General features: G+C 32.4%; 1 protein-coding gene across 4 annotated transcripts in view; it reads left to right on the top strand.

Annotated features, from left to right (window-relative positions):
* Window positions 1–27,180, top strand: part of EPHA3 (EPH receptor A3) — a 573,903-nt gene that overhangs the window by 187,622 nt on the left and 359,101 nt on the right. For 3 of the 4 annotated variants that reach the window (XM_074299815.1, XM_074299812.1, XM_074299813.1), the window contains exon 3: window positions 12,067–12,727. In XM_074299815.1, the coding sequence (XP_074155916.1) occupies window positions 12,067–12,727 (661 nt within the window). Of the gene's footprint in view, window positions 1–4,466; window positions 4,611–12,066; window positions 12,728–27,180 lie in introns of all 4 variants that reach the window. The other variant, XM_074299814.1, reaches the window with a different exon arrangement.

Raw genomic sequence — 27,180 nt, forward strand, 5'->3', positions numbered from 1 at the left:
AATTTCTGTAAGGCAAATGGAGTTCTATTATCAAATTGGAAATCAGTTTTCACAGAAAAATGTAGCAAAAGACTGAACTGAATATTTATAATGAAAATGAAGTTTGGATAGTAGGTATCCCTTGAAATGTTTGCTTCTCTAATGTGACATCAGTGTGTTAAGACTGTTTAACAGTTCATTTTTACTTTTGCTCTATCCATTTTGCACTACTTTCCAGACTGCAGCATTTTCTGTCTAATGTTCGTTACCCTCAGACTCAACTTTTCCCTAGACTCTAAAGTGTTCATGCTTCCTTTGAATTTCCTACCTCAGCACTCATAGGTCTTGGAAAGTTTTCTCACCCTTCTGTTTATATGGATATGTATGCATTTGATAATAGAGTTGAGTTATTATAATGCCTATCACTAGTAAGTACTATCAAACACAAACTCCAGTTAGAGCATTTAAGATCAAGGCCTTGTGTTAGATAAAACACATTTCCCTACTTTATCAACTATATATTTATAATTAAATTCTGGCATCTGAGGTTAACTGTAAAATATGCATATATATGGATGCTCTTTTTACTTTCCCCCAAACATGTGGTATGCTTCAGCACAAATTTAAGTACAAAGAAAAAGAATGTGTTTTACATACAATCAAATATTTCAGTGATATTTATATATATTCATAACTGTAATGATTATTAGCATAAACAGATAAGATGTTTGTATTTTTTCTTTAATGGGAGCATATAGGAGGAGTAATAGAATACTAGACCTGGAGATAGGATGATTCATTGTCTTGAGTTCAAATCTGACCTCAGATATTTACTAGGTGTAACTTTGGACAAGTTACTTAACCTTGTTTGCCACAATTTTCTCATCTGTTAAATGACACTACTGAAATGACTGAAAACAAAAACACGTTTTAATTGGTTATGCTGAATATGTTTATACATATTGATGGTGCATATTTAGCTCTTCTATTCCTCTTCTTTTATTTTGTAATGTAATTCTATAGTAATCCCTATTTTATGCTACATATATGGTAAATATGCATTCAGATTGGTATAAAATCACATATAGCTACAGAAAATCAAAGATGAGAATCCCAAACATCAAAACAGTAAAAGTATAAATTTTTTAAAAATAAAAATCAATGCTTAAGACAGAATCATTTACTCTAATTCTTTTAGTAGTACATATTTTACATATAGATACAAAGTAGAATAGGATATTAATAAATATTTATTAACAATAATGCCCAGCTTTATGATGGTTTAGATAACTTTTTATTTTCCAGATTTTACAGATGAGAAAACTGAGAATAAAATTCAAGAATGCACAGCTTGTTAGTGAAGAAGTTCAGACTAAAGAACAGGTCTTCTGCCTATTAAATCAGTGTTCTTTCTGCTAGATCCTACTGTATCCATATCATTACATATTTATTAATTCTGTTATAAAAACTTAGTTGTGCATATTGTGAATGTACTTTTAATAAATCAAATTGATTTCTCTTTGCTAATATACAACCCAGTGATTCAACTTGTTCTAAAAAAATCCTTTCTACTTTTAACAAGAAAATAATTAGACTCCAGTGAATTCTTGGTTTATTTTTTCCAAATGGAGCCATCATTCTTTTGTAATTCTACTTTATAAGTTCATCTTTTGTTAATATTGCTCTTTGAATGGCTTAAACACCCCCCCTCTCTCTCAACAGGAGAGAGAAATGAGCAAGAGGAAAACTGTCCAGAGTTATGATGAGAATTAATCCTAAAATCTGATACTTGAAGAAAGAAAGGAAAACTTAGAACTCTGGATGACATTTCATTTTATATAAAAATGCTTGGTAGTTCATTAATTTACACACACACAAATACACACACATACACACACAAACACATACACTGACAAAAGTACATGCAAAAATAACAAGAGGTAAGAAAATTTTAGAGTTAGAAAGGATTGCTGAAATAACTTAGTCCACATTATACTTGAGGAAATCAAGGCCCAGAGAAAGTAAACTGATTTTCCCATTGTCCCACTATGAGACAGTGGCAAGGGAAAGATGATAATTCAGGTTACTTGACATATTTATCATTCTTTATCCTTTTCAGTGCAATGGAATGCAATTGGAATGATAGAATATAGGTTCAAATCCCAACTCTGACATGTAATATCAGTGTCACTTTGGGAATGTCATTTAACTTGTCCAGGTATTAGTTTCCTCAGTTGTAAAGTAATGGATTTGTTTATGAGTTCTCTTGCAACTCTAAATCTGTGAACTTGTGATTCATAGAAGTGAGGTTAGTGCCTTTTCCAAATGGTATACTCAGATACAAATAACTGAATATATGTTTCTGCTCATGCTATATTTTTATTAGGTAAATAGTGAGGGGGAAATATAAATTTTGTCTCTGGTTTTGCTAAATGTCAACTACTAAACTAAATGTTTTAAATTAAGTGCTTTTCAGTATGCTATCTTTAATTATTCTAATGACAACAGCAAATGGCCAAAACTATTATCCAATGACAAATAGTAATCAGTAATTACTATAATTTGGGGTTTATCAAAATGATAGTTATATTAAGTACCAATTAATTATTAAAAATATATGTTTCCCTGACTGGCTTGGTGACACAAAGTGTGCTGCTGTTAGGGGAAAGTAGAAATTGAGAGTTCCCTTAGGCCTCTTAAGTTATCTTGACTGAAGATAATGCATTGTAAAGGTTTTATTCCTTCTGCTGTGGAATCAATTTCAGAATGGCTTCTATAGGGAGAAGGAGAATGGAATAGAAGAGTTCTTAGTGAGAAAAGGAGTGAGAAAAACAACTATGTGACAGTAAGGTTGAATAGAGCATTGATAGTAGAAATTTGAAGGCTAAAGCTTAGAATTTTTTTTTTACTTTAGATGTGTGTGTGTGTGTGTGTGTGTGTGTGTGTGCGCGCGTGCGTGCGTGCGCATGTGTCTGTGCAGGCATAATCTCAAGTAAAGTCTTTAATTGGCTAGTGAATCTGCATCTCCCTTTGTTAAATAGGAAAGAGGTGTTCTCTACCTGGAAAGAAATACCACCTTTTTTTTTTTTTTTTTTTTTTTTTTTTTTTTTTTGCAGAGCTGACTTTTGAACTAGAAAAGACCTAGATGACTATGATGATTATCAATGAATTATTATTACACTAGTGTTTCTAAAGTTGAAAGCTTGAGGAAAACATAGTCATTTATTGATATAACAGAAGTAAGCATGAAAGTAATAGTCTCATTTAGTGTATGTGTTTTTAATTGTTAAGCAATGCTAAAGGATTTGCTGTTTTTGCAAGTGGTCTGAAATGACAGTCTACTATCACTTATAGGCAATTTGGATTCATTACAAATTAATGAAGTGATAATTGCTCTCTGCAACCTTTTATGTGAAGAACATACCAGTGCTGTTTGCATTATTTTGCAATTTATCTCTGTATCCAAGTGCTTATATTAGTTTGCTAAATTAAAATTGAGAAGAAAAACTATAATATCACCATAATTAAAATCACATTTTATATCAAATCATTGAAGCTCACCATTTCTTTTTATTTTTAGCATATAGTTCAATGCTACTTATAATAGAAAACCGATGTAAGTTGCAGTGAATTCTAATGCACATGTATAGTGAAAATGTGAACTGTAATGTTTACATATAATTGAAAAATAAATTCATATTTTGTAAATAATGATGTTGTGATCTTATAGGTTTTTTTTTCACAGATCTTCCACAAAAACACTATATTCTCTTGAATTTTTAATTTTTGGTTTTGTTTTTAAGTTATTTTTTCAGTTGTGTCCTATTATTTTGTGACCCCATTTGTGACCAGAGGATCTTGACAAAGATTCTGGAATATATGGCCATTTCCTTTTCTAACTCTTCACAGATGAGGAACTGACTTTAATAGATTAAATTACTTGCCCAATTTCACACAATTAGTAAGTGTTTGAGATCATATTTGATTGCAAAAAAGATAAGGCCACAAAGTTACTCCTTAAATTTTTATTAGCATTGTACTTAATTTTGTGCAAGTCTAGGAACAAACATTGTGAAGACACTGAAGCAATCATTAAAAATTTGATTTTCTAGAACCAGACATACTTTCTCCCTTAAAACACACACACACATACACACACACACACACACACACACACACATACATGTAGCTCTTATGACTTTATATGTGATGTTAGTAAAAATTCACAGATTATATATTCTGCACTTATCTTTGCCACATTCTCAACAGCTTCCCATGAAATACTTTGGATAAAATGGCTCTTATAGAATAGTTGTTGCTGGATGAATATTTCCTTTGCCTTAAAGAAATTCCCACAAGAAATCAGGGAATCAGTATCAGCTTTACTTATGGTGAAATGTTGAAAATCTTAGATTTGAAAGAGAATTTTAGATTTACAAAATTCCCAGTAGCAATGTGTTATGTTGTGAATATTTTGCATCTTTCAGATTTTCTTCATAAGAATGTTCCAAGAAGAAAATTAAGAAAAAATTACACTACATTAAAAAAAAACAACCCTCCTTTGCATCTTCTACATTTTCCTGTATGTATTTTCCTACACATCATATCCTACCACTTCATTAAATTATGAGGTATGTCAAAGGAATTCTGGCTTTTTAATATTGTATGCACAAAGCTTCATAGCAGAGTGATAGTTTAAAATACATTTCTCTTAAATGGAATAAAGTGCTGTGCTAGGTAATGAACAAAGAAACTCCAAAAATAAGTCTTTGCCCTCATGTAAGTTGCAATCTAATTGCAGAGAAACATAAAAATGCTTCAATATAAAACAAATACAAAGGTATTATATATCTTGAAAATGAGTGGTAGGGATAAACAGGACTACAATAGGAAATTTTGTAGCAGTTCTGAGAAGAGATAGATAGTTCTGAGGTGAAATGGTCCTATAACGCATGACTTGAATTGAATTAATAAATTTTGAATATGTACTAAGAACTGTTTATGATATATCCTGGAAACAATGACTAGAACAGGTTGATTTGATGAACAAGTATATAAATATGGAAAGGGAATATAAAGTATGGAAATATGGAAATACATTGTGTTCCGGATAACTTTGGCTGCCAAGCAAGACCATTTGGATTTTATCCTGTAGATAAATGGGGAACCACTCATAGCGTCTCTTAATGGTATCCTAACCTTGTAGCTCCCCTTAGAGCTACTCTTAATGCCGGTCTGTTGATGGTATGGCTAGGCCATATTTACCTGTCTTTGAGCACCAACCCGGATAACATAAAGACAGACCACCAGGAGATAGGGGTGAAGCAAAAGAGAACTTTATTCTTTGCACATATTTATACCCCACCCCCAAAGAGCTGGGGGAAGGGGGAAGTCCTCTAAGAACCTGGCATAATGGGACTGTCCCAAAAAGAGAAAGGGAGGCGTGCTAGGCTTTGAGAACACTAAGGAGGCAGATGTGGTACCTGGGGTCAGACACGACTTCTTGGGGCCTTGTCTCACTACCTCTCATCCCTCAGGTCTTCCCACATGTCTTGAATTGCATTCCTTGCTTTTAGAGGCTTTTTAACCATTACACCACTGAAATGTTTTTAGCAGTAAAGTGACAAAGTGATGTTTAGAGATGCTTGGAGAAGATGAATCTGATTTTGCAGAATAAATTCAAAAGATCCTCAATAAAAGAGGATGGTTAAGAGGCTATCGAACAAATAAGATTACTAGGGACTTATCTTCTGACAGAGAAAATGAGGTCTCATAGTCATTAGCAGATGAGAGTGTTTTAAAATATAAATAATATAAAGAAATAAATGTGGCATGGATGTTGATGGGGTGGGGTGATATGATGTAAAAACTTTTAAAATTGTGATTTGGGCCAATCATGTCTCCAAGATAAAGTATTTCCTTAAACTTAACTCCAATTGCCTCCAGGAATTTGTGATTTTTAATGAGTTCTCCATTGGGTTAATATTAACCTAGCTGCTTAGTAAAAGTAGAATAAGATTGTTTACTCTAACTCACTGGAACTAAGATGAATATGTGTCTGTACAAATTCTTGTAACTGTACCTTTATTCCTTCATATGTATTAAATACAATATTGAAGATAGTTACTATGTGTAATGGGATTAGATGCAATTGCCTTATGTTGTCTCTCTCCTATTTCTAACAAGTAATTCTAAACTTTGCTTTGAGTGATTTAACATTACTTGATATGACTGAAACCTTTAACAATAAATCCTTGAACCTTCTGTCTATAGAAAATTAATTGCATAAATGATGAAACACGAATTGTTATCATGGTAATTATTTGTAATGTTCTTTTTCTCTAAATTGTAATCCTTCTCTGGGAGCAGATTTCTTGAGGAGCTTCTGGAGGCAGCCTTCCTTTCAGTTCAGTTCAATAATCCCAAAATGCAGCCAGGAGTTAAAAAGTCCAGATCCTTTATTTTGTCCTTCAAAATCCTAAATCTTTTCCTGGACCCGGTTAGCTTTAATAGAGGCTTATCTCTCTCCTTGGTTCCCGGAGAGGTCTTGTCTGAGTGTCTCCAGCCAGCACTAGGGTTGAAGTGGGAATGAATCTTCACTCTGAATCTCCAAGAGTGTGGGATTGTGGGTTTCTGCCGTATGAATCTCCTGGAAATCAATCTTAGTTTCTGAATCTCCTGGAAGATCATGAGCAGGATTGTTTCCTTTAGACTTGTGAATCTCTTGGACTTGTGACTTTAGTATCAATATTCATTAGGGAGATTGGTCTATAGTTTTCTTTCTCAGTTTTCAATCGACCTGGTTTAGGTATCAATAACATGTCTGTGTCATAAAAGGAGTTTGGTAGGACTCCTTCATCCCCTATTTTTTCAAATAGTTTATATAACATTGGGGCTAATTGTTCTTTAAATGTTTGGCAGAATTCACATGTAAATCCATCTGGTCCTGGGGATTTTTTCCTTGGGAGCTCATTAATAGCTTATTCTATTTCTTTTTGTGAAATGGGACTATTTAAGCAATTTATCTCCTACGCTGTTAATCGAAGAATCCTATGTTTTTGGAGGTAGTCATCAATCTCACTTAAGTTATCAAATTTATTGGCAAAAAGTTGGTCAAAGTAACTCATTATTTCTCTAGTTTCCTCTTCATTGGTGGAAAATCCCCCTTTTCATTTGTAAGACTAATAATCTGATGTTCCTCTTTCATTTTTCTGATCAGATTTACCAAAGGTTTATCTATTTTATTGGCTTTTTCATAAAATCAACTCTTGGTTTTATTTATTAATTCAATAGTTTTTTTTTTTTTTTACTTTCAATATTATTGATTTCTCCTTTTAATTTTAGTATTTCAAGTTTAGTTTTTGATTGGAGGTCTTTAATTTGGTCTTTTTCTAGCTTTTTAAGTTGCAGACCCAATTCATTAATCTTTTTTTTTCTCTATTTAGTTGAAATAAGCCTCTAAAGATATAAAATTACCCCTTATTACCACTTTAACTGCATCCCACAAATTTTGGTATGATGTCTCATCATTGTCATTACCTTGAGTGAAATTATTAATTGTTTCTATAATTTGCTGTTTCACCTAGTCATTCTTTAAGATGAGGTTATTCAATTTCCAATTACTTTTTGGTCTATTTACCCCTAACTTCTTATTGAATGTAATTTTAATTGCATTGTGATCTGAGGAGAAGGCATTTACTATTTCTACCTTCCTGCATTTAATTTTGAGATCTTTATGTCCTAATATATGTTTAATTTTTGTATAGGTTCCATGAACTGCTGAGAAGAAAGTATACTGCTTTCTATCACCATTCAATTTTCTCCAAAGGTCTATCATACCTAGTTTTTCTAATGATCTGTTTACCTTTTTAATTTCTTTCTTATTTGTTTTGTGGTTTGATTTGTCTAATTCTGAGAGTGCAAGGTTGACATCTCCCACTATTATAGTTTTGCTGTCTATATCTTCTTGCAACTCTCTTAACTATTCCTTTAGGAAGTTAGATGCTATACCACTTGGTGCATATATGTTTAGTATTGATATGGCTTCATTGTCCAGGTTACCTTTTAGTAGGATTCTTTTAATTAGATCACTTTCTGCTTTTGCTTGATAAGGATGACAACCCCTGCTTTTTGGCTTTACCTGAAGCATAATAGATTCTGCTTGCATAATAGATTCTGCTCCAACCTTTTACCTTTACTTTGTATGTATCTCCCTGCTTTAAGTGTGTTTCCTGTAAACAACATATTGTAGGGTTCTGACTTTTGATCCAGAGTGCTATCTGCCTCCGTTTAATGGGTGATTTCATCCCATTCACATTTACAGTTAAAATTACTAATTCTCTATTTCCTGCCATCATTATCCCCAGATTATGCTTTTTTTTTAATCCCTTGATCCCTCTGAACCCTTTCCCCAATATTTAATTTATAGATCCCATTTGTGACACACAGCCCTCCCTTTTTAGTATCCCCCCCCTCCTTTTAAGTCCCTTCCCATTTCTTGTACCCTTCCCTTATTCCCCTTTTCCTTTTCCCTTTTCCTCTCCCCCCTTTTAATGAGGTGAGAGAGAATTCTCTGAAAAACAAATATGTCAATTATTTACTCTTTGCCCTACTCTGATGAGAGTAAGATTCACACAATGTTTCTCCCCCTCTCTAAATTGCCTCAGATGTGGTAGATTTTTTATGGCTTTTAGTGGGATGTAGTTTCCCTCTTTTTATCTCTTCTTCCCCTTTTTCTGATACTATCCTCTTCCCTTTACTACTTCCCTTTTTTATATCAGTAAAATCAAATTTTCCATGCGGACATTCTGTATATCCACAACAGAGATACAGTTCTCAAGATTTGTTGTTTTTTGTTTGTTTGTTTGTTTTTGTTTTTGTTTTTGTTTTTTTACACCTTTTTCCTCTTCAGTCTTGTGGATGTAGATCAAATTTTTTGTTTAAGTCTGGTTTTTTTCTTAGAAACAAATGGGAATTCCTCTGTTTCATTAAATGTCCATTTTCTTCCATGGAAGAAAATACTAAACTTAGCTGGGTAGTTTATTCTTGGTTGCAATCCCTGTTCTTTTGCCTTTTGGAATATCAGGTTCCAGGCCCTTCGATCCTTAAATGTGGAGGCAGCCAGATCTTGAGTGACCCTTATTGCTGCACCTTGATATTTGAATTTTTTTTCTCCTCACTGCTTCCAATATTTTTCCTTAGTTTGGTAGTTCTGGAGCTTAGCCACAATGTTCAGTGGAGTTCTTTTTTTAGGGTCTTTTTCAGAAGGTGTTTGATGAATTCTTTCAACCCCTATTTTCCCTTCTGTTCCTATTATCTCTGGACATTCCTGTAAAATAGAATCTAGGCTCTTTTTTTGATCATAGTTTTCAGGAAGTCTAATGATCCTCAGATTATCTCTCCTAGTTCTATTTTCCAGGTCTATAGATTTTCCCAGTAAGTATTTGACGTTATTTTCCAGCTTTTCATTTTTTTTTTTTGTTTTGTTTGACTGATTCTTAGTTTCTCAATGAATCATTCATTTCTATTTGTTTCATCCTAATTTTTAATGAGTTATTTTCTTCATTCACATTTTTAGTTCTTTTTATATATGCCCACTTGAGTTTTTAAATGAATTATTTTGCTCTGTTGCATTTTTTCCATTTCACTAATTTTTTTCTAGAGAATTATTTTCTTTTTCCAATTCAGAAATCCTACTTTCTTGAGAATTTTTTATCTTTTCCAATTCAGAAATCCTACTTTCCTGTTATTTTTTTAACCTTTTCTAATTCACAAATTTTGTGTCCCTGCACTTCCTGTGAATTCTTTATTTTTTCCAACTCAAATTTCAGGACGTTGTTATTCTCTATCATAGCTTCTCTTTCCTTTCCCCATTTTTCTTTAAACTCTCTTAACTTTTCAATAGTCTTTTCTAGGAGAGAGTTATGTGATTGGGGGCAGGTATCATTCCCCTTTAGGGTATTATCTGCTGACTGTCAGGTGTTAGCTTCCTTGGGGTTGGATACCTGCTCTTTTTTCTGTGTAGAAAGTGTCTATCGTTCTCTTCAGCTTCTTACTCATTGTTAAAAATCTGTTGGGGTTTGCCCTTGGGGTAAGAAGTTTATTTATTTATTTACCAGCTTCCTCCCAGACCAGAGGTAGAATGCATCAACCCTGATCCTGAGCTAAGAGAGAGCTCTCGGAAAGCATTCTTCTCCCCCCTCCCCGGAGATGCCTCAGAGGTGGTTAGCATGGCTGCGCTGTGAGGAGTGCCCCGTGAGGGACCCCTCTGTGTGGCTTAGTGACTGCCCTGAGGTTTAAGGCTGAACAGTGAAAGCATCACAAACTCTAGGCAATGCCTTCTGTGGGGCTGTGGATATCAGCAGCTGAAATGAAAAGCCCCTGTGCTCAAATCAGAATTGTCTGCCCAGAAACCATGGTCCTTACTTCAAAGGTTCCACTTCTCTGGGACTTCTGTTTCTCTGGGAATTCTGCAGCTGCTAGAATTCCACTGCCTCAGGCTGAACCCCACACTGTGTGGATTAAAGGCTGCCTCAGGCTGTGTCCCAGCTGTTCAGGCTCTCAACTACCTCAAGGAGAAGCCCCGGGAAGCAGTAGGTGTCTTCATAGCCATCTGGAGATCTATTAGGTCACTTCCGTATTGGGGTGGTTCTAGGATCTAGATTTATATTTTAAAGTGGCTTGATTTCTCTAAGAAATCTGTTTTATAAGCAGAGAAGAGCTAATAGCCTGTGTCAGATTCCTCTATCTCAGTGGCTTCTCTGATCCCAGAGTTTTCCCCAGCCCAATTGGCACAGTGTGCTAGCACCTAACCCTGTCTGTGCTGGTCTTTTTTTTCCTCCCCTTGGGAATCACCCTTTTCTGTTGAAATTTCAGGTTCTCTTCAGCTGGTAAGTTGTGCTTCTAATCCTTGTGGTTTTTATCAGTCTGGCGTTAATTTTGAGGCTGATTTAACTAATTGGTAATGAGGGAAGAAGGGAGCTTACAAATTAGCGTGTATCTTCTCCGCCATCTTGGCTCCGCCCCCCCCGAATTGTGATTTTTAATCTGAAAGAAATGAGTTTAGTACTTTAACCTGTATGATAAATAATGCTTGAATTGTTAATGCTAATTAATATAGATCAATTCAATAAACAAATATCAAAAAGTTTTAATGATAATGATTTACATAGCACTTTAAAGTATGCTACAAGATCTCATTTGATTGTTGCAAACATACATGATAGGTGATACTAAGGCTCAGAGACCTTAGGTAACTTGCTCCTGCTCAAATAGCAAGTAATTGTGAAAAGCAACACATGATCTCAGATGCCTCTTGACAAATGTGCCACATACATTCAATTATTCTGCAGGTCCTTTTGTCATGTGATATGCTCTATACTGGGATAGAATCTCAGTCTTTGTTCTCATGGCAATATAAATATATAATTAAGTATGATACATGATGAGTCTGTTATAGAAGTATGTGTACATCAAAGTGAAGGCAAATGAGAAAATGTGATTATCAACATGAAAAATCAAAGAAATCAATTGATTGGTATAGGAAAGGAGGATTAAAGTCATAGGAAATGATGTGAATGAAGACAAGAATTTCCTGAAGATAGGAAATCATAATATAAGTTTAGAGGGTAGAGACTACTTAATTTTGTGCATGAAAGAAAATAATAGAAATAAATGCTGAAAAGGTAAAGTTGAGTTACTCTGTAAAATAATTTGATTTGTACTTGGTAGACAATAGAGAATTTTGAACAGAGAAATAACATGGTCGATAAACATTACAAAGATAATTGTGGCACTTACATGCATGATGAATTGAAAATAGAAGAAATATATATTGAGCATCTATGACAAAAATCCAGAAGAATAGAATTGAGGATCTGGGGTAAGATGAAATAAAGAAGAACAACACAAAAGGAGATATGTAAAAAATGATGTCAAAAGTATTGCTGACAGAAATAATGGCTATTTTTTTTTTTTTTGTTTTTATAATTTCTGTGAAATAGCTTAGATACTGACATCTCATTTAAAATATAATTACCCTATTAATATCAATTCTTCTTCTTTTGTTGTTTGTTTTTTTGAAACTAGTGGGAAGAAATCAGTGGGGTTGATGAACATTATACCCCTATCAGGACTTACCAGGTGTGCAATGTTATGGATCATAATCAAAATAATTGGCTGAGAACAAACTGGGTCCCAAGAAATTCAGCTCAGAAAATCTATGTGGAACTCAAGTTTACACTAAGAGACTGCAATAGTATCCCACTGGTTTTGGGAACTTGCAAGGAGACTTTCAACCTCTACTACATGGAGTCAGATGATGACCACAGGATCAAATTCCAAGAACATCAGTTTACCAAGATTGACACAATTGCAGCTGATGAAAGTTTCACACAAATGGACCTGGGAGACCGTATTCTCAAGCTCAACACTGAGGTTCGAGAGGTAGGCCCAGTAAACAGGAAAGGCTTTTATTTGGCTTTTCAAGATGTTGGTGCCTGTGTTGCCTTAGTATCTGTGAGGGTATACTTTAAAAAGTGCCCTTTTACAGTGAAAAACCTGGCAATGTTTCCAGATACAGTACCTATGGACTCCCAGTCCCTGGTAGAAGTCCGAGGTTCTTGTGTTAATAATTCCAAGGAGGAGGAACCACCCAGAATGTACTGCAGCACAGAAGGGGAATGGTTGGTGCCCATTGGCAAGTGCTTGTGCAATGCTGGGCATGAAGAGAGGGGCTATGTTTGCCAAGGTAACATCATGCTTTAATCACTATTTAGAATTTTTCTGTTTCTGAGGTGGGAATTTTCCTTCAAGAAACCATTGTTTGATTTGCCTTCAAATATATACAAGATCAAGGGGATGATCATTTTGTTAAAAAAAAAAAAAAAAGTTTTGGTTTTTGTTTTGCTGATATAAATTGTCTCCCATGAAAAAATAATTCCAAATCTGTTGCATAGTAAAAAGAGAGGTGATTTCTGAGTTAAAGGATGTAAATTTAAATCTTATATCTGATTTTTATTACTTCATTATCTCAACTTCTTTCTAGTTCCAGGTCAATGAATTTGTGAGTTGCGTTACACACACACACACACACACACACACACACACACACACACACACACATACTTCATTGATCACATTGTCAGCACTCAGTGAGCATTATGATAACAGACTTGACAAATTGCAGTGACCACAAATGTTGTTATTTAGATAACTCATAGTAATATTTACTTTATTTTTGTGAGTAATGATTTCTATTTCAATAAGGTCTTGGTGCCAGATGAACTTTCTTTGTGTGTTATAGAGTTTGTTTTTTAATAATAAAAATGAAGAATATTTTAACTTGTGATGTCTATGGATGAAAGCTTATGATATGTCATTTGGGCTTTTGTATTATAATCTGTGTGACCAATGTAAGTGTACAGTAATAGTGAGTTTGTCTCATATGTTTTAAATTGAATCATTATATATTAACACATAAAATTATCCATAGGGAAGTTGAGTTTAATATTCCCTTTCTTAAGTTGGCTTTCCATTATAACTATAGAAATAGAAATGAAAGCTATTTTGCAATTATACGTATATCTTTTATTCTATTTTTATATTATATGCCAAATGAAGACTGACTTGTTTTCCAAAATGTCTAACACTGTAGCGTTTATACTTGTTTATATAAATATAAAAGAAAAATATAAAGATGTTGGTGATCCCAGTCAATAGAATATTGCTCATTTCAGACTGTCATCTGAATTATAATACTTAGAATTATTATTACTTTTTTTGCAAAGCAAATTTATTTCCATAGAATAATCATTCATTCATTGAGTCATTAGGCTCAATACATATGGAAGCAATGAGTCTACCTTGGTATTTCATGATTTTGTTCCAACACCCTAAATGAGACATGATATCATTTTGCTTTTATTCTATATACATTATTTATGAAATAAAAATATGAGAGTAAAGTTTTTTGATTATAAAGTCTTCTGCCATTTACATTTTTGAAAAGCCATATTATCACTAATGAAAATTTATTAGTTAAATTTTATCTCTTACCTTTGTTTGAAATGAAGCTTGATAGTCATGGGTATGTGCGTGTGTGTGCATGTGTGCATGTGTAAAGAAGCCACAGAGATAATTTAAATCCAAAAGAGAAATCCAAAGAGGAAGACAGAAAGACAGAGACACATACAGTAAGATTAAAAATTAAGTCATATGGTAAGACCTTTTGACTCAGGATGAACAATAAAGCTACCAATTTTCCCTATACTGATCCTTGCTAACTCCTATAGTTCTATGAATGTTAAGAACAGACAGGTTCCTATCTTTTGTCAAAGCAGTGACAATAGGAAAAATGTGGATTTTCTTAAAGGTTGTATGGAAAGTGAGAATAAAGGAAAACAAATGTCTTTAAAACAAATAGCCGATAATTCTATCAAGAAAGCAAGTAATTAAACGGGCCACACAGAGATTGTAACATGTCAATAGAAGTAACTTATATGAAAGCATGAAAGCAAGAGACATTGTTGGAAGACAGTTTTATCTAGAAAAAGAAGTGGGCAAGTCATGTGAAGGTAATCAGACTGCCTGAATGATACTAAAAGAAGAAATTAATCTCTCCAGTGCTTTGGCTAGATCTAGATATACAAGCTTTACAGAAAGGTGGGGGTGAGTATTTAATTGCCTAGGATGAAAAGCCATTGAATAGTTTTGTTCATTATTAATAGAGGAAATGTTTACTAATAACATTATAGCTTCTTCAAAGTGTCAAACTATCAAAGTATCCAATTATCTAGGATGACTAATTAATTACAGTCCTTCATCCTTGAAAATGTACATGAACTGAGATGTAGAGGGAGAGTTTGATACAATAAGTAAAGCCCTTGACTTATATTAGGAAGGTCTGAGGAACAATCATGTTGTAGATATTATGTATCTCCTCTTTTACACTTAGTTTTCTCATTTGTAAAATGAAGCTGGTAGTAATGACTACTATTATCTTTCTGTTACTTTCTGATTCTTAGGTTCCAAGAAACAATAACATTTAAATCATTTTTTGCAAATAATATAACTATAAATATCTATTATTATTTTATTAGCTCTATTAAGGCATTGATTCCCCTTGCAGACTAACTCTAATACTTGTGTACACTGCCTTAAAATTAGTATTGAAAAATATTGGAGCCAATGCATGAAAAAATCTGATCAGGACATAGCTGCTCTTATCGTAATCTTAGTGTCAAATACTCAATAGCTTTTTATCCTGTGCAATTCCATTCTCCTCTCATCATCCTGTAAATCTTAAATATTTGACATCATGTGAAAGCACTAGAGACATTTTTTTATTATCTTAGGGGAGCCCAGATCTTTAATGGGATTGTGGGAACACATTTTTAATGGATTGATTTAATTCAGTTGTATGTAAGTCATAGATAGGCATTTCCTTCAGATAAACAGACCTCAGGAGAAGTGATGAAGGTCATCAGAATTGTATCAGACTATGAAGTTTGTTATGTCTTAATAGATATTTAGATTTATCTGTAGCTAGCTATTTCAAACTCAGGGCAATTTTAAGTTTTAATAACTTAAGAGCTAAAAGTTCTACAAACTTACAAAAATAAAATTTGAAATGTTACTTAAAAGTTAAAAGTATTGATATAATTTTAATCAGTTCAATGTGTTTATATTGTGCTTTATATTTCAGATATACTTTTGAACTTCTTAAAAATTTTCATCAGCTCATGCTTGATGACTGTAAACATTTGTAATTTTAGTCTGAATATCATTTAATTAACAAAATTTTGATAAATACCCATAATTTTATACTGACCCCACTAGAAAAAAAAATCTAATGGAACTAGATTGGATGACTAAGATGGCCAAGAAAGAGGATCCTCTCTACTAATCTATTGATCTGAGAAAGTTTCATCTTGAAACTGTCACTACATGATGATAGCAATCTCTCTTGTTATAATTAAAATTTTTTAAATTTATTATTAAAAATCCATGAAACTATGTAAGTATAAAATACAATAAAATAATTATCATAGCATTTGTGATTCTAAATTTATTAAACTTGTTGAATTTTAAAATATACCAAGATTTTTGAGAGAACTATGTACATTATATATAATATAGTATGTATAACATTTAAATCATATATAAAATATCACATTGTATAATGTAGGAGATTATATTAATATAATTATATACATTAAAATTTCTTGATATCATATATATTTTTTTATTTACAAATGTTCTACTATACATTTAGAAAAACAAGTATCTTTTGTTATTCTTCTTAAAACTTAATTTAAACATTTTTAGTGTCTCACTCATGCTGTAGATACTCCCTCTATCTTTGGCTTAGTATATAAACAAATCAATAATTTTTTTAAACCCCTTACTGTGGAGGCTTGCTGGTATAATAGATAGCACACCAGGTTTAGAAGACTTGCTTTGGCTTCAGATACTAGCTATGTAGCCCTAGGCAACCCCTGCTTGCACCTCATCTGTAAAAATGAGCAGAACTTTTGCCAAGAAAACCCCAAATGGGATCAACAATATTTGTCATGAATTCTGCTGGCTTCTGGTAACATACATAAAAGGAAAAAAAAAAGGTCTTTTTCTCAAAAACTAACATTGTAATTGGAGAAGACAACATGTTTATATACAGATATATAAAAGTGAGTGGTTGCTGGGAGATAAGAAAAGGTCTTTTGTATAAGGTGGCTTTTGAGCTCAGCCATGAAGAAAAGAACACATTCTTTGAGATAATGGTAAGGAGAAAATCCATTCCATTTCTGGAAATACAAGGGAGAGAAATCAGATATGGAGTCCTGAGTTCAAAGAACATTTTTTCTGGACGTTACTCTATATGCAATAAGTCTGAGTACCTAGATAAGTTGAGGCCAGGTCATGAAGGGCTTTAAATGCCATATAAAATAATTAATAATAAAATGATAAAATTCATCCTCGTACTGATTGGATATCATTAGAGTTCATTAGATAGGAAAGTGACTTGGTCACATTTGAGATTTAAGAAAATGAATATAAAGAGAGTGGGATAGCTTGACATAAAATTGCAAGATAAGTTAAAAGACTTGCCTAAGGTCATACAACTAAGAAGGAAGAAAAGTTGAACCCAAGATCTTCAACTCCAATCTAATGCTAACTAACTCAAAATGTAACTTTGTGAAAGGATTGGAAGGTTTGGAAGGAGAGAGAATGTTACTGCATTATTGTTCTTTTTTTTTTTCCTTATTCACAATTGGGCTCAGAGATATTTATGACAAAGCTTTTAATCCTTGGGGAAACTCTGGTTTATAATCGGAAATGTCATTAACACCATGGAGCATTGTGGTGGTCATGTAACCTCACAGCGTTTGTTCATTGTGGTGGTCATGTAACCTCACAGCCTTTGTTCCTCGAGTAATTAAAAAATTAAAAAATAGAATTAGACACATGTGGGAGAAATAGCAAGTTATTCCAAGGAAAGAACCACAAAAATCCAGTCAGAAAAAATCCTAATAAAAACCCAGGGGTGAGGGCTGGAGAAAAGGAAATATTTTTTCTAAAAGTGTATTTTAAAAACAGATAGTCATTGTATGGTCACAGCTATAAATATATATATATATATATATATATATATATAATGTTTATATATTATATATTATATTGCCTTGTGATTTTGAAATGTTTTAGATTCAATCAGAAATGAGAAGTTCTTTTTCACAATCAGATAATTAGAGAAATTGGAAAATAAAATAAAATATTCTAGTTTGTTTTGAAAGATTTTCATCATGTGATAGTTTTCAAGTAATTTTCCAGAGGCCAGTGATCCATAGGCTTTCTCATTTCTGATGTCAGTAAGAGAGTGTGTACTGGAGATTTGAGGACTGAGTTGGATTATTATTATTAGTATTAGTATTATAATTAAACTAGCCTTTTTGACTAATAACTAAAGCTGTCTGTGGCTCCTCATATTTTATCTTATTTATTGAGGAATAGCTGAGAATGTGAATTCTTGAAAAATATATAAACACTTTGAATATCTACCAAATGATGAATATAACATCTACAATACTGAACAATTTTCTTCCTTTTTTTTTCTCATCTACCCATCCAACCTTTCTGGAGTTCAACTGGTTTTATCTGTTCTCTAGTTCAAAGAGAAGAATATATAGATTTTTAACATTACAATACTTTTATTAATATAATTAAAATGCCAAGCATTACCTTAAATATTCACTATAAATAGAGTAGTGGTTCACTATATAATTAAATTTTTTAATAGAAATGCTCTTATATAAATATATTCACAAAGTATCTGTTTCTAAACTTTTTAAGAAAGTAGCAGTTTGTATTTGAAGCTATTGCTAGTAACAACAGGCTTTTAGACCTATATTTGATTTTGCTCAAATTAAATTATATGTAGCTTCATTGTTAAATAATAGTCTGTCCTCAAGTCTTATTATGTTTCCATTATGTGCTAGACACACTAAGCTAAGCCCTGGGAGTACAAAGAAAGAAAAATAAATTAAAGCTCCCCAAAACTATCTCTGTTATGGCAGAATTCACAGTGTAATAGTGGAAACAACATGCAAACAACTGTGTTCAAATAATATACATAAAAAATGGAAATAATAAACAGAGGAAATATACTAGTATAAGGATTACTTCAAAAGAAGAAAGTTGAAAATTATCTATTAATATATCTAAATGGAAACAAGTTTTATATTTTTGGTAATAACATCCAGAATAGAACCATTTCTCTACTAGTTTCTATTTCTTTTTTCTTTGTAGAAGAAAGATTGAAAGAGCAAGTAACAGAAAAAGAGAATAGGATCTTTCTCTTTCTATCTGAATATTTTCCCATGGTAGCTGACCTAAAGCTGGTAAAACACAAAATTACTGGTAACCAAGAGAAATAATCCAGGGACATTTTGATATCAAACCAATTTAAAATTTAAGAAGGTAGTACAAGGAATACTGAAAAGCATTGGAATCTGATTTAAGATAACATGATTGAGTTAGAAATATGATTCTCAATCAGACTAGAATGGAATAAACTCATCAGGAAAAAATTTAGATTGGAAAGAAAAGCGCAAAACCTTAATTTAAAATACTTTTAAAAAATTGTTTGAATTATCAGCTTTAGTGATTTTTAATGTATTATACTCTGCTTCATTGAATATGGAATTGTGGAACTTATTTTTAAACAAATGTTTTTATATATGTATATATGAATACAAATATAAATGCACATATATATATCCGTATTTGGATATGTATATGTGTGTGTGTGTGTATTTACATAGATGTCACTTCTCAACAACTCCCTCCCCTGACCCCACTAAGAACTATCCCTTGTAACCAAGTACACTTAGATCTGATTGGCTGGTTGGCTATTTCTAATAATGTGTGTTTCACTATGTGTCTATAATACACTATTTCCCTGATCAAAGAAAGAAGGCATTTTTACCATGATCCCTTTGGAGTCAAGATCTTTCAATTAAACAGAGTACATGGCAGTAGAATGCCCAAATTGGCAGGGTTTTTTTCTCCCTTAAAAGTTAAAACTATAAAAAGTTGTGAAGTGATAGCAAAATGTTACACGTAATATGTGATCTGTTATTATTTAAAGTTTTTCAGCAAGATTGTCAATGTCAATTGACATTGGTATGTTCTCCATTAGTTCACACACATAGATTTATAAAATTCTGAATTTTGTTCATTTCCTGGTATGGATTTGCTTCATTATATTTTCCATTGATGGAAAGCTTGAATTCTAGAGTAAAATTTTTAAATTATCAGTCCCTTCATATTTATATTTTATCTACTTTGGTTGATTGGAAAAGAAGCATTATAGGTATAGGAATGATATGGATATAGGAATGATAAGTAGGAATGAATAGCATTTCTAATTTAGGCCATACATTTCCGTTCTTAAGTTATTAGAGAACTACTCTAATTCTTTCTTCTAGATGTCCTAGAAATCAGATTATTTAGAGCAGACAGAGACAATTTAATTGCTAATGTATTTAAAAAAGATATGATTGTGGTTAAATTTAGGGACTACAGACAACTCATACCTCATCATGACAAAATACCTCAAAACAAATAAGAACAAGTAAAATTTTATCAGTAATGAACCATGGCTCAAAGATATAATTCAAGGACAGTTCTATAAATAATAGAAACATTAATTCATAGGGATAAAGTTAAAATAGGTAGTTTTAAAAGGTTTATATAAGAATCATTCTGTTAGACAGAGTTTTAGATGTGAATACCTGGATTTAAAAGCTACTTCTGACACTTTAATTTTTTCTTTAAACCTGGATAAAATAATTTTCATGGGACAGCTTTAGGGCTCAGTAGACAGAATGCTGTGTTTACAATTGGGAAGATCTGAGTTCAAATATGACTTCAGATACTTAATCCACTGAAGGAAGAAATGTCAAACCACTCCAATATTTTTACCAAGAGTAGAACAAAACAAAACAAAAAGCAACCCATAAACAGTAAGGGCCATGGAGTGACAAGGAGTCAAACAAGACCAAATAACTAAATCGCAAATATAGATAGATAGATAGATAGATAGATAGATAGATAGATAGATAGATATATGCACACACATGGATATACATGTCAATTCCACATATACGTATTTATTTATGTAGGTATATCTGTGCATATGTAGGTATTCTGTATAGCGTTGTGTGAGTATGTACAACATATATACACACAAACACATACAGTGTGTTAACAATTCAAGGCAGCTAGATGGCTTAGTGGATAAAATATTGAACCTAGAATAAAGAAAGCATGAGTTCAGATTTGTTCTTAAACCTTTGCTAGTTATATGACTCTGGGTAAAACATTAATTTTCTGTTTTGCCTTAATCTCCTTGGAGAAGGAAATGGAAAACCACTCCAATATTTTTGCCAAGAAGACCCCATGTAGGATCAGGAAGAGTTGGTCACAATTGAACAAGTTATTTCATCTTCATATAAATACATTAATTTGAAAACTTTAAAGAGTTTATATATTTACTTCTACCTATCTATCTATATATCTATATATACATATATAATTTGTATGTAATTTATATACATATACATATACATATGTGTGTGTATGTATATAAATTACACATATAATTTAGAGAATTATATGAAGGCTACTTTTATTATTTATACCAAAAACAACATATATTATTTTACAACAACTGTTTAAGCTATAACTTTTAATAAAGAGACTACAGATATGTAAATAAAGAGCTTATTTTTTACCATTGGATTTATCTCATAGTTAAACAATTTTAGAGGTCCAGCCCTCAAATATCTCCAGATAAGTTGACTCTTAACCTTTCCAGAAGTCAAGGTCATTTTTTTCCTCCATCACGCTAGTAGGTGCTTTTAGGATGTTCAAATCATGGGAGGTATATGGGAGGTATATGGGAGGTATAACACTCTAATTTGGACATTTTTTTCTGAGAATTTTTAATTCATTCAATAGAATTTTGCTCTTTAATTGACCTTTTCTTTTCTTTTCTCTTCTGATAACTATATTCACTTATGATTATCGTATTATAGAAGAATTATTGACATGTCTGATGTCAAATAACTAATTTGGTGAGGGAAATTACAACTTTGTAATAATTACTTAAAGGATGTAGAGAGCAGTTTGGTCTAAAGTATAGAAGATATGGGGATAAGGGTGGGAAGGAAATAGTTGTCACAAAGAAGGATAATTAGATTTTGACCCTGAGGACAATGATTATGTATTACAAGAAAAGATTGGTTTCTTTACAGAATAGAGAAGAAAATCTTCCTAATAAATATTGCTGTCAAAAAATGAAATGGAAAACCTCAAAATAAAAGTTAGTGTTCCACTCCTGGAGATACTGAAGCATGAAGTAAATGTGACTCCCACTGTTTTCTCATATATACTGGTTCTCATAAATATATTCTGCTTTTTTAAAAATACATTGGCTCGCTTAAGTGAATCGCAGAACAAGTTTTGCTATCAAGAACCCACATGTTAAACATTCTTCCACATATCTTGGGCTTAGTTTCTCCCATAATTTATCATTAGCATAAAGATTAGTCTAAACAACTTTTAAATAATTGTTAGCAAAATCATGGGTAGCTGATACAGAAACAGTGAGGTAGCACATTAGCTGTTGACCCTGGGCAACTTAACCCTATTTGCCTCTGTTTCCTCATGATAAAATGAGCTGGAGAAGGAAATATCAAATCTTTCCAGTGTCTTTATCAAGAAATATTATGGGCCAGAACCCTATTTGAGGCCCCAAATCAATTGAACAACAATAGCTGAATACTGGCCTAGCCTTTTAATGGCCCTACCTTTCATCCCAGACTCTCCTGAATTTCCTGATTTATAACACCATCTGGACCATTCTTTAAATAACTGATTAAAAAAAGTATTGAATGATATAGACTAAGGACAGATTTCTGGGACACTCCACTAGAGACATTCCTCCACAATAATACTGATCCAGTGATAACTACTTTTTGCATCCATTTTACCAGTGCCAAACCAGTTACCAGTTTTTTTTACTAAACTATATTTTCTCACTTGGTCAATTTTCTCCATATGACTATAAGAAGAATGAGAGATTATACTGCAATTGAAGGCATGTTATGTTGGTGGCATTCCTATCATCTGTCAGTCTAGTAAAAAAAAAAAAATTCAAAACGTAAAAGAAATAAACCAAGGTTGTTTTGGCATGACCTTTTCTTGATGAAACTTTATTGGCTATTAGTGATATATATTACTTAGCCAAATATCTCTTAAATTCATTATGGTAATTCATTCAGTTTGAATAGACATTTGCAAGAAGATGAGAAATTATACTTCCATTTTACAGCTTAAATCATGGTTCAGGCAATTTGTAGTGCTTTAGATTTATTGTCTGCAGGAAATGCTGAATTACATATTTGTGAAGAATGCATAAATATGTATATGTAAGTTTTGCAAAATGTAAATAAAATTTGCTTTTACATTTTCACACTTATTTTATTCTCATAATTGTCATAATTTCCCTCATAACTATTCTCTTATCATCAAAAGTACTGCATGTACTGAAAACTCTCGAAAAATTCATCACATCACTGACATTTCCTTGATTTTTTTTTTGAAAATTCTGACCCGGCCCGCGGGTCTCGAACTAGGGACACCTGGAGGCAGACATCAACCTGTAAGCAAAAGCTAGTAAGCTACAACCTGGGAATGGGTGAAAAGAAGCAAAGGAGGGAGACCACTCAGTGGGGTATAAAGCAGTTCTCCTTTATTGTAGAAGAAAACTTAGTTTTTATAGAGTGGCTGAAGGCAGTTACACAATACACAATGTATAGAGGAAGGGAGGGGGCTGGGGTCTTGACGAGGTTCCTAAGTTCAGGTGTCAGTAATGGTGATTGATGTCAGCACATCTTGTGGTTAAGCACAGGATTAAGTCCTGTGGTTAATTTGTAATGCGTGAAGCCCCGGAGCCAGGGAATGGAGACAGATAAGGAAGAATGGTGTTGACACAAGTGCAGTTTGTTAGTCCAGACCTTAGGGAATGGGCTCCTGGCAAAATTTAATAGTTTGAATTTGTTGTCATCTTTTCTTAGGTCAGGGAAAAAACAAACAAAATGGTTGTCAAACCAAATAAACTAAATTGGGCCTTTTAAGGAGAAGGAGATCATCTCTTAGTGTCATTCATGTCAAAATCTGTATCAACTTAAAAATCATGTTGTTGGTATAGAACATTGAATATGTTGTAACTTCCTCCTCCTCACCTTCTAAATCCTCAGTGAATTCTCTGCCATTTGTTTCTGACTTTGGGATCTTGACAATGCTTTATTAGTTTCAGAGTATAATTTATAGAAGTTGATAAGGTCTTACAGCTGGAACTAGACCTTAATAGAGAACAATTATGATAAATTTTGATAATACGATGAAAATGCTTTTAAAATAAGAGATATCCTGAAAGAAGAGTTTAAATAGACAAGCGCCCTATATATGGCTACTATTGAAGCTCCTCATCTTGAAATATGTTAATAACAACATAATTTTGGCAAAGTCTTCTTGCCTTTAATTGAAACTCAGCTTGAGGGACTAACTTGTGTGACATTGAAGTAATGGACTGTGTAACTGTAGAATCCATTAATCCATCATCTATACAATCGTCTTCCTATATATGACTGCTCTGAAAGCATATTCTAGATGTACAATGTTAATTGTGTTGATGTGGCATGAATAGTATCATAGAAAATGTAAATCTAAGCTGCCTCTTGTATTTTATTAATAACTTTTACATTATCAGCTATAGACTAAATGCAGTTTAGGGGATTAGGAGTGAATTTTTGATTTCTGGTGTATAAAACATTTTCAAAGAGGAAACTCTCCTTGCCAGTGCAGATTGGCATCTTCTTTACAATATATAGTTTTCTAGAAGTATTTAAAGCATCGGAAGATTGAGTGAGTTATCCAAAATTTTGGAAGCAAGCCTAGAAATGAGTTCTTCCTGGCTAGGAAGCTAGGCCAATATCCACTATACAACACTATCTCTCTTTATGGTAGTTTAAAGAAAAAAAAAAAAAAGGAAATTAGATTCACTTAGAATACTGAAAAGACTTTGAGACTTTGATTATAATGTGTGCCTTGGAGTCTGAATTGTGGTGGTCAATGACTGTGTACCACAAGGTTAAAAGTGGATGTCATAATTAAGAGCAGCAGCTGCTCTTTGACATGGAGATTTACTTTCAGCAAGAAAAGAGAAAACATATGGTAAGAGCTGACAGGATACCAGTTCTGAATAAATGCTCGTGCAATATGTGCATTTTTGTAAGATACAGAAACAATTCTGTGTACCAATATGGTTGAAATAGGACACTATTGCCTGCTGGTTATTATTAGAATTGTCAATCTTTGCTTTTTGCTGCTTTGCCCATTTGCTGTATCTAAAATTCTTACAAAATAAAAATCCCTTTTCAAGATGAAATAGTATAGTAGGCCAGCATTTAAGTGGATATCTACTGTTGAGGGAGTACTGGATAAGTAGAACATTTATATTGGTAGGAAAAAAAAAGAAAATACATTCATTGCAAGGGAGTGGTAGGTAGTGTTGATTATTGGATTAAATCGTATAGAAAAGACATGAGCATTTTCTAAGGAAACAGAGATAAATTTGATAGAATACAGCTATATGGAATAAATACATGATACTGAGATTGAAGTGTATGGATCCACAGGAACCAGATTATCCCTCAAGTCTTAAAGCCTCTTGCGATAATATTAGCATCTGCCTTAAAGTGTTGTTGTGGGAATCATATAATGTATTAGTTGTTGAGTGCTATATGTATATAATCCTTAAAAAGAATTCAATCACAAACATTTATTAAACATCTAATATGTGCCAGGTGCTATATATTAATGTAAGCTTTTATTATCTAAGTGATGAGGGCATTATGGAATGAATTTGGAATGGAGTGACTGAATCCAGGTTAATAAGAGAAAGATGGTAAAGACATATAGCATTTCAGAGCTAGCTTATGGAAGTGATTTGTCACTTTTAAATTTGTTTAAAGGATAGACATATAATAATTATGATTGGCTAAAAAAACTGAATGTGATCACCCTAGAGGAGAGAAACTTTTACTTTAAAATCTCATCTTAGCATGACTTTAAAAGTAGGATATGGATGTGGTTTAGATGAGAGTTTTATAGGTAAGAATACCCTATATAGATATACATATATGTATGTATATACATGCATATGGTTATATATGTTTATATGTGTATATGTGTATGTGTATATTTGTAAGATTAGGGACTTCCTAGAATTTTGTATAACTAAAATAGAGAGTTTGACATAATAATAATAGACATAGAAAGGAAACTGGAAAAAAAAATCTTAAAATCCATTCTAAGGATTTAAAATTTTTGTACTGACTGTAATTAAAAATTCCAGTAAAATTTTAAAGATTGTTTGTTTCTTTTATTTTAGGATAAAGTGAAATAATATTTCTAAGATGCTTTGCAAATCTTAAAGGACTAATATAAATCTCGATAATGTAATTAAAATGATATAATAGATGGAATTCATTATTGCTTCATTTCATAATAAGAAATAAATCCCCAATCACAGTTTAGCTTGCATTATTTATCAATTTCATATAAATATATCTCTTCTTGATTACATTTTTGAAGTGTCTTCCCTTTCAAATCCTTGTGCCTCCTGAGATTTGAAGTCATTCATTAGCATGTTGTCCACTGAAGAACCAAAATTCTCCTTAAGTTACATAAGAATAAATAGCATTTTTCCTTTGTTATTATTTAAGAAATGTGATATCTCTATAGGAAAATAAAGACATGAAGTTAGGTATTAGGAAATTTGTAGATTCAGTGATGAAAAATTGCTAGTCTATGTCTTATATGCAGTGTCTCATTTGATCCTTATAATAGTACAAGTCTGATCATTATCATCTTAATTATGCATATGGGAGAAAAATTCCCAAACCTGAACCTTTACATGCTTAAATGACTTATCTAAGGTCACAGAGATAAAAAAAATGATAAAGCTAGGAATCCTATTCCTTCTCTATAGTTCTTTCCAGCTTTCTCACAGTGTCCCTATTTATATTATAATTAAATAGTTCTTAACAAAGACTCCTTAATCAATAATTGAAGTAACCGGAAATAATAGTAACCTTCTTCTATGTGGAACTTTAAAGTTGCCAAAAAAAACTTTCTTCCCAAAAGCCTTGTAAAGTACATAGTAAATATGTTGTCATTCCCATTTCATAGATGAGGAGACTGAGGTTCACAATGTCAGTTGATTAACACAGAGACACATCTATGAAGGGACAGTTCTAAGACTTCAACCCAGTTGTTTTTGACTCTCAGACTTATTCTTTTTCTGTTATATCATACTATACTCTACCCATGTTCAAATGTAAATATACGTTTTTAAAGGCAAAGCAAAGTAGATAAGGAAATAATTATATAAGAGGTATGTGCAATTATATGCATTTAATATAGTAGACATTAATAAATGTATGTTGAATTTTGTTGAGTTATGCAAAAAGAGGGAGGTTTTATGCAGATGCTGCCTTATTCCATTTTATACTAGGAAATATCTTGAACACTCTGATGTGTTGACATGAAATCTGATTACACCTCAGACTTCAT

The sequence above is a fragment of the Sminthopsis crassicaudata genome, chromosome 3 (genome assembly GCF_048593235.1).
Source record: "Sminthopsis crassicaudata isolate SCR6 chromosome 3, ASM4859323v1, whole genome shotgun sequence".
In the NCBI taxonomy this organism is placed as follows: Eukaryota; Metazoa; Chordata; class Mammalia; order Dasyuromorphia; family Dasyuridae; genus Sminthopsis; species Sminthopsis crassicaudata.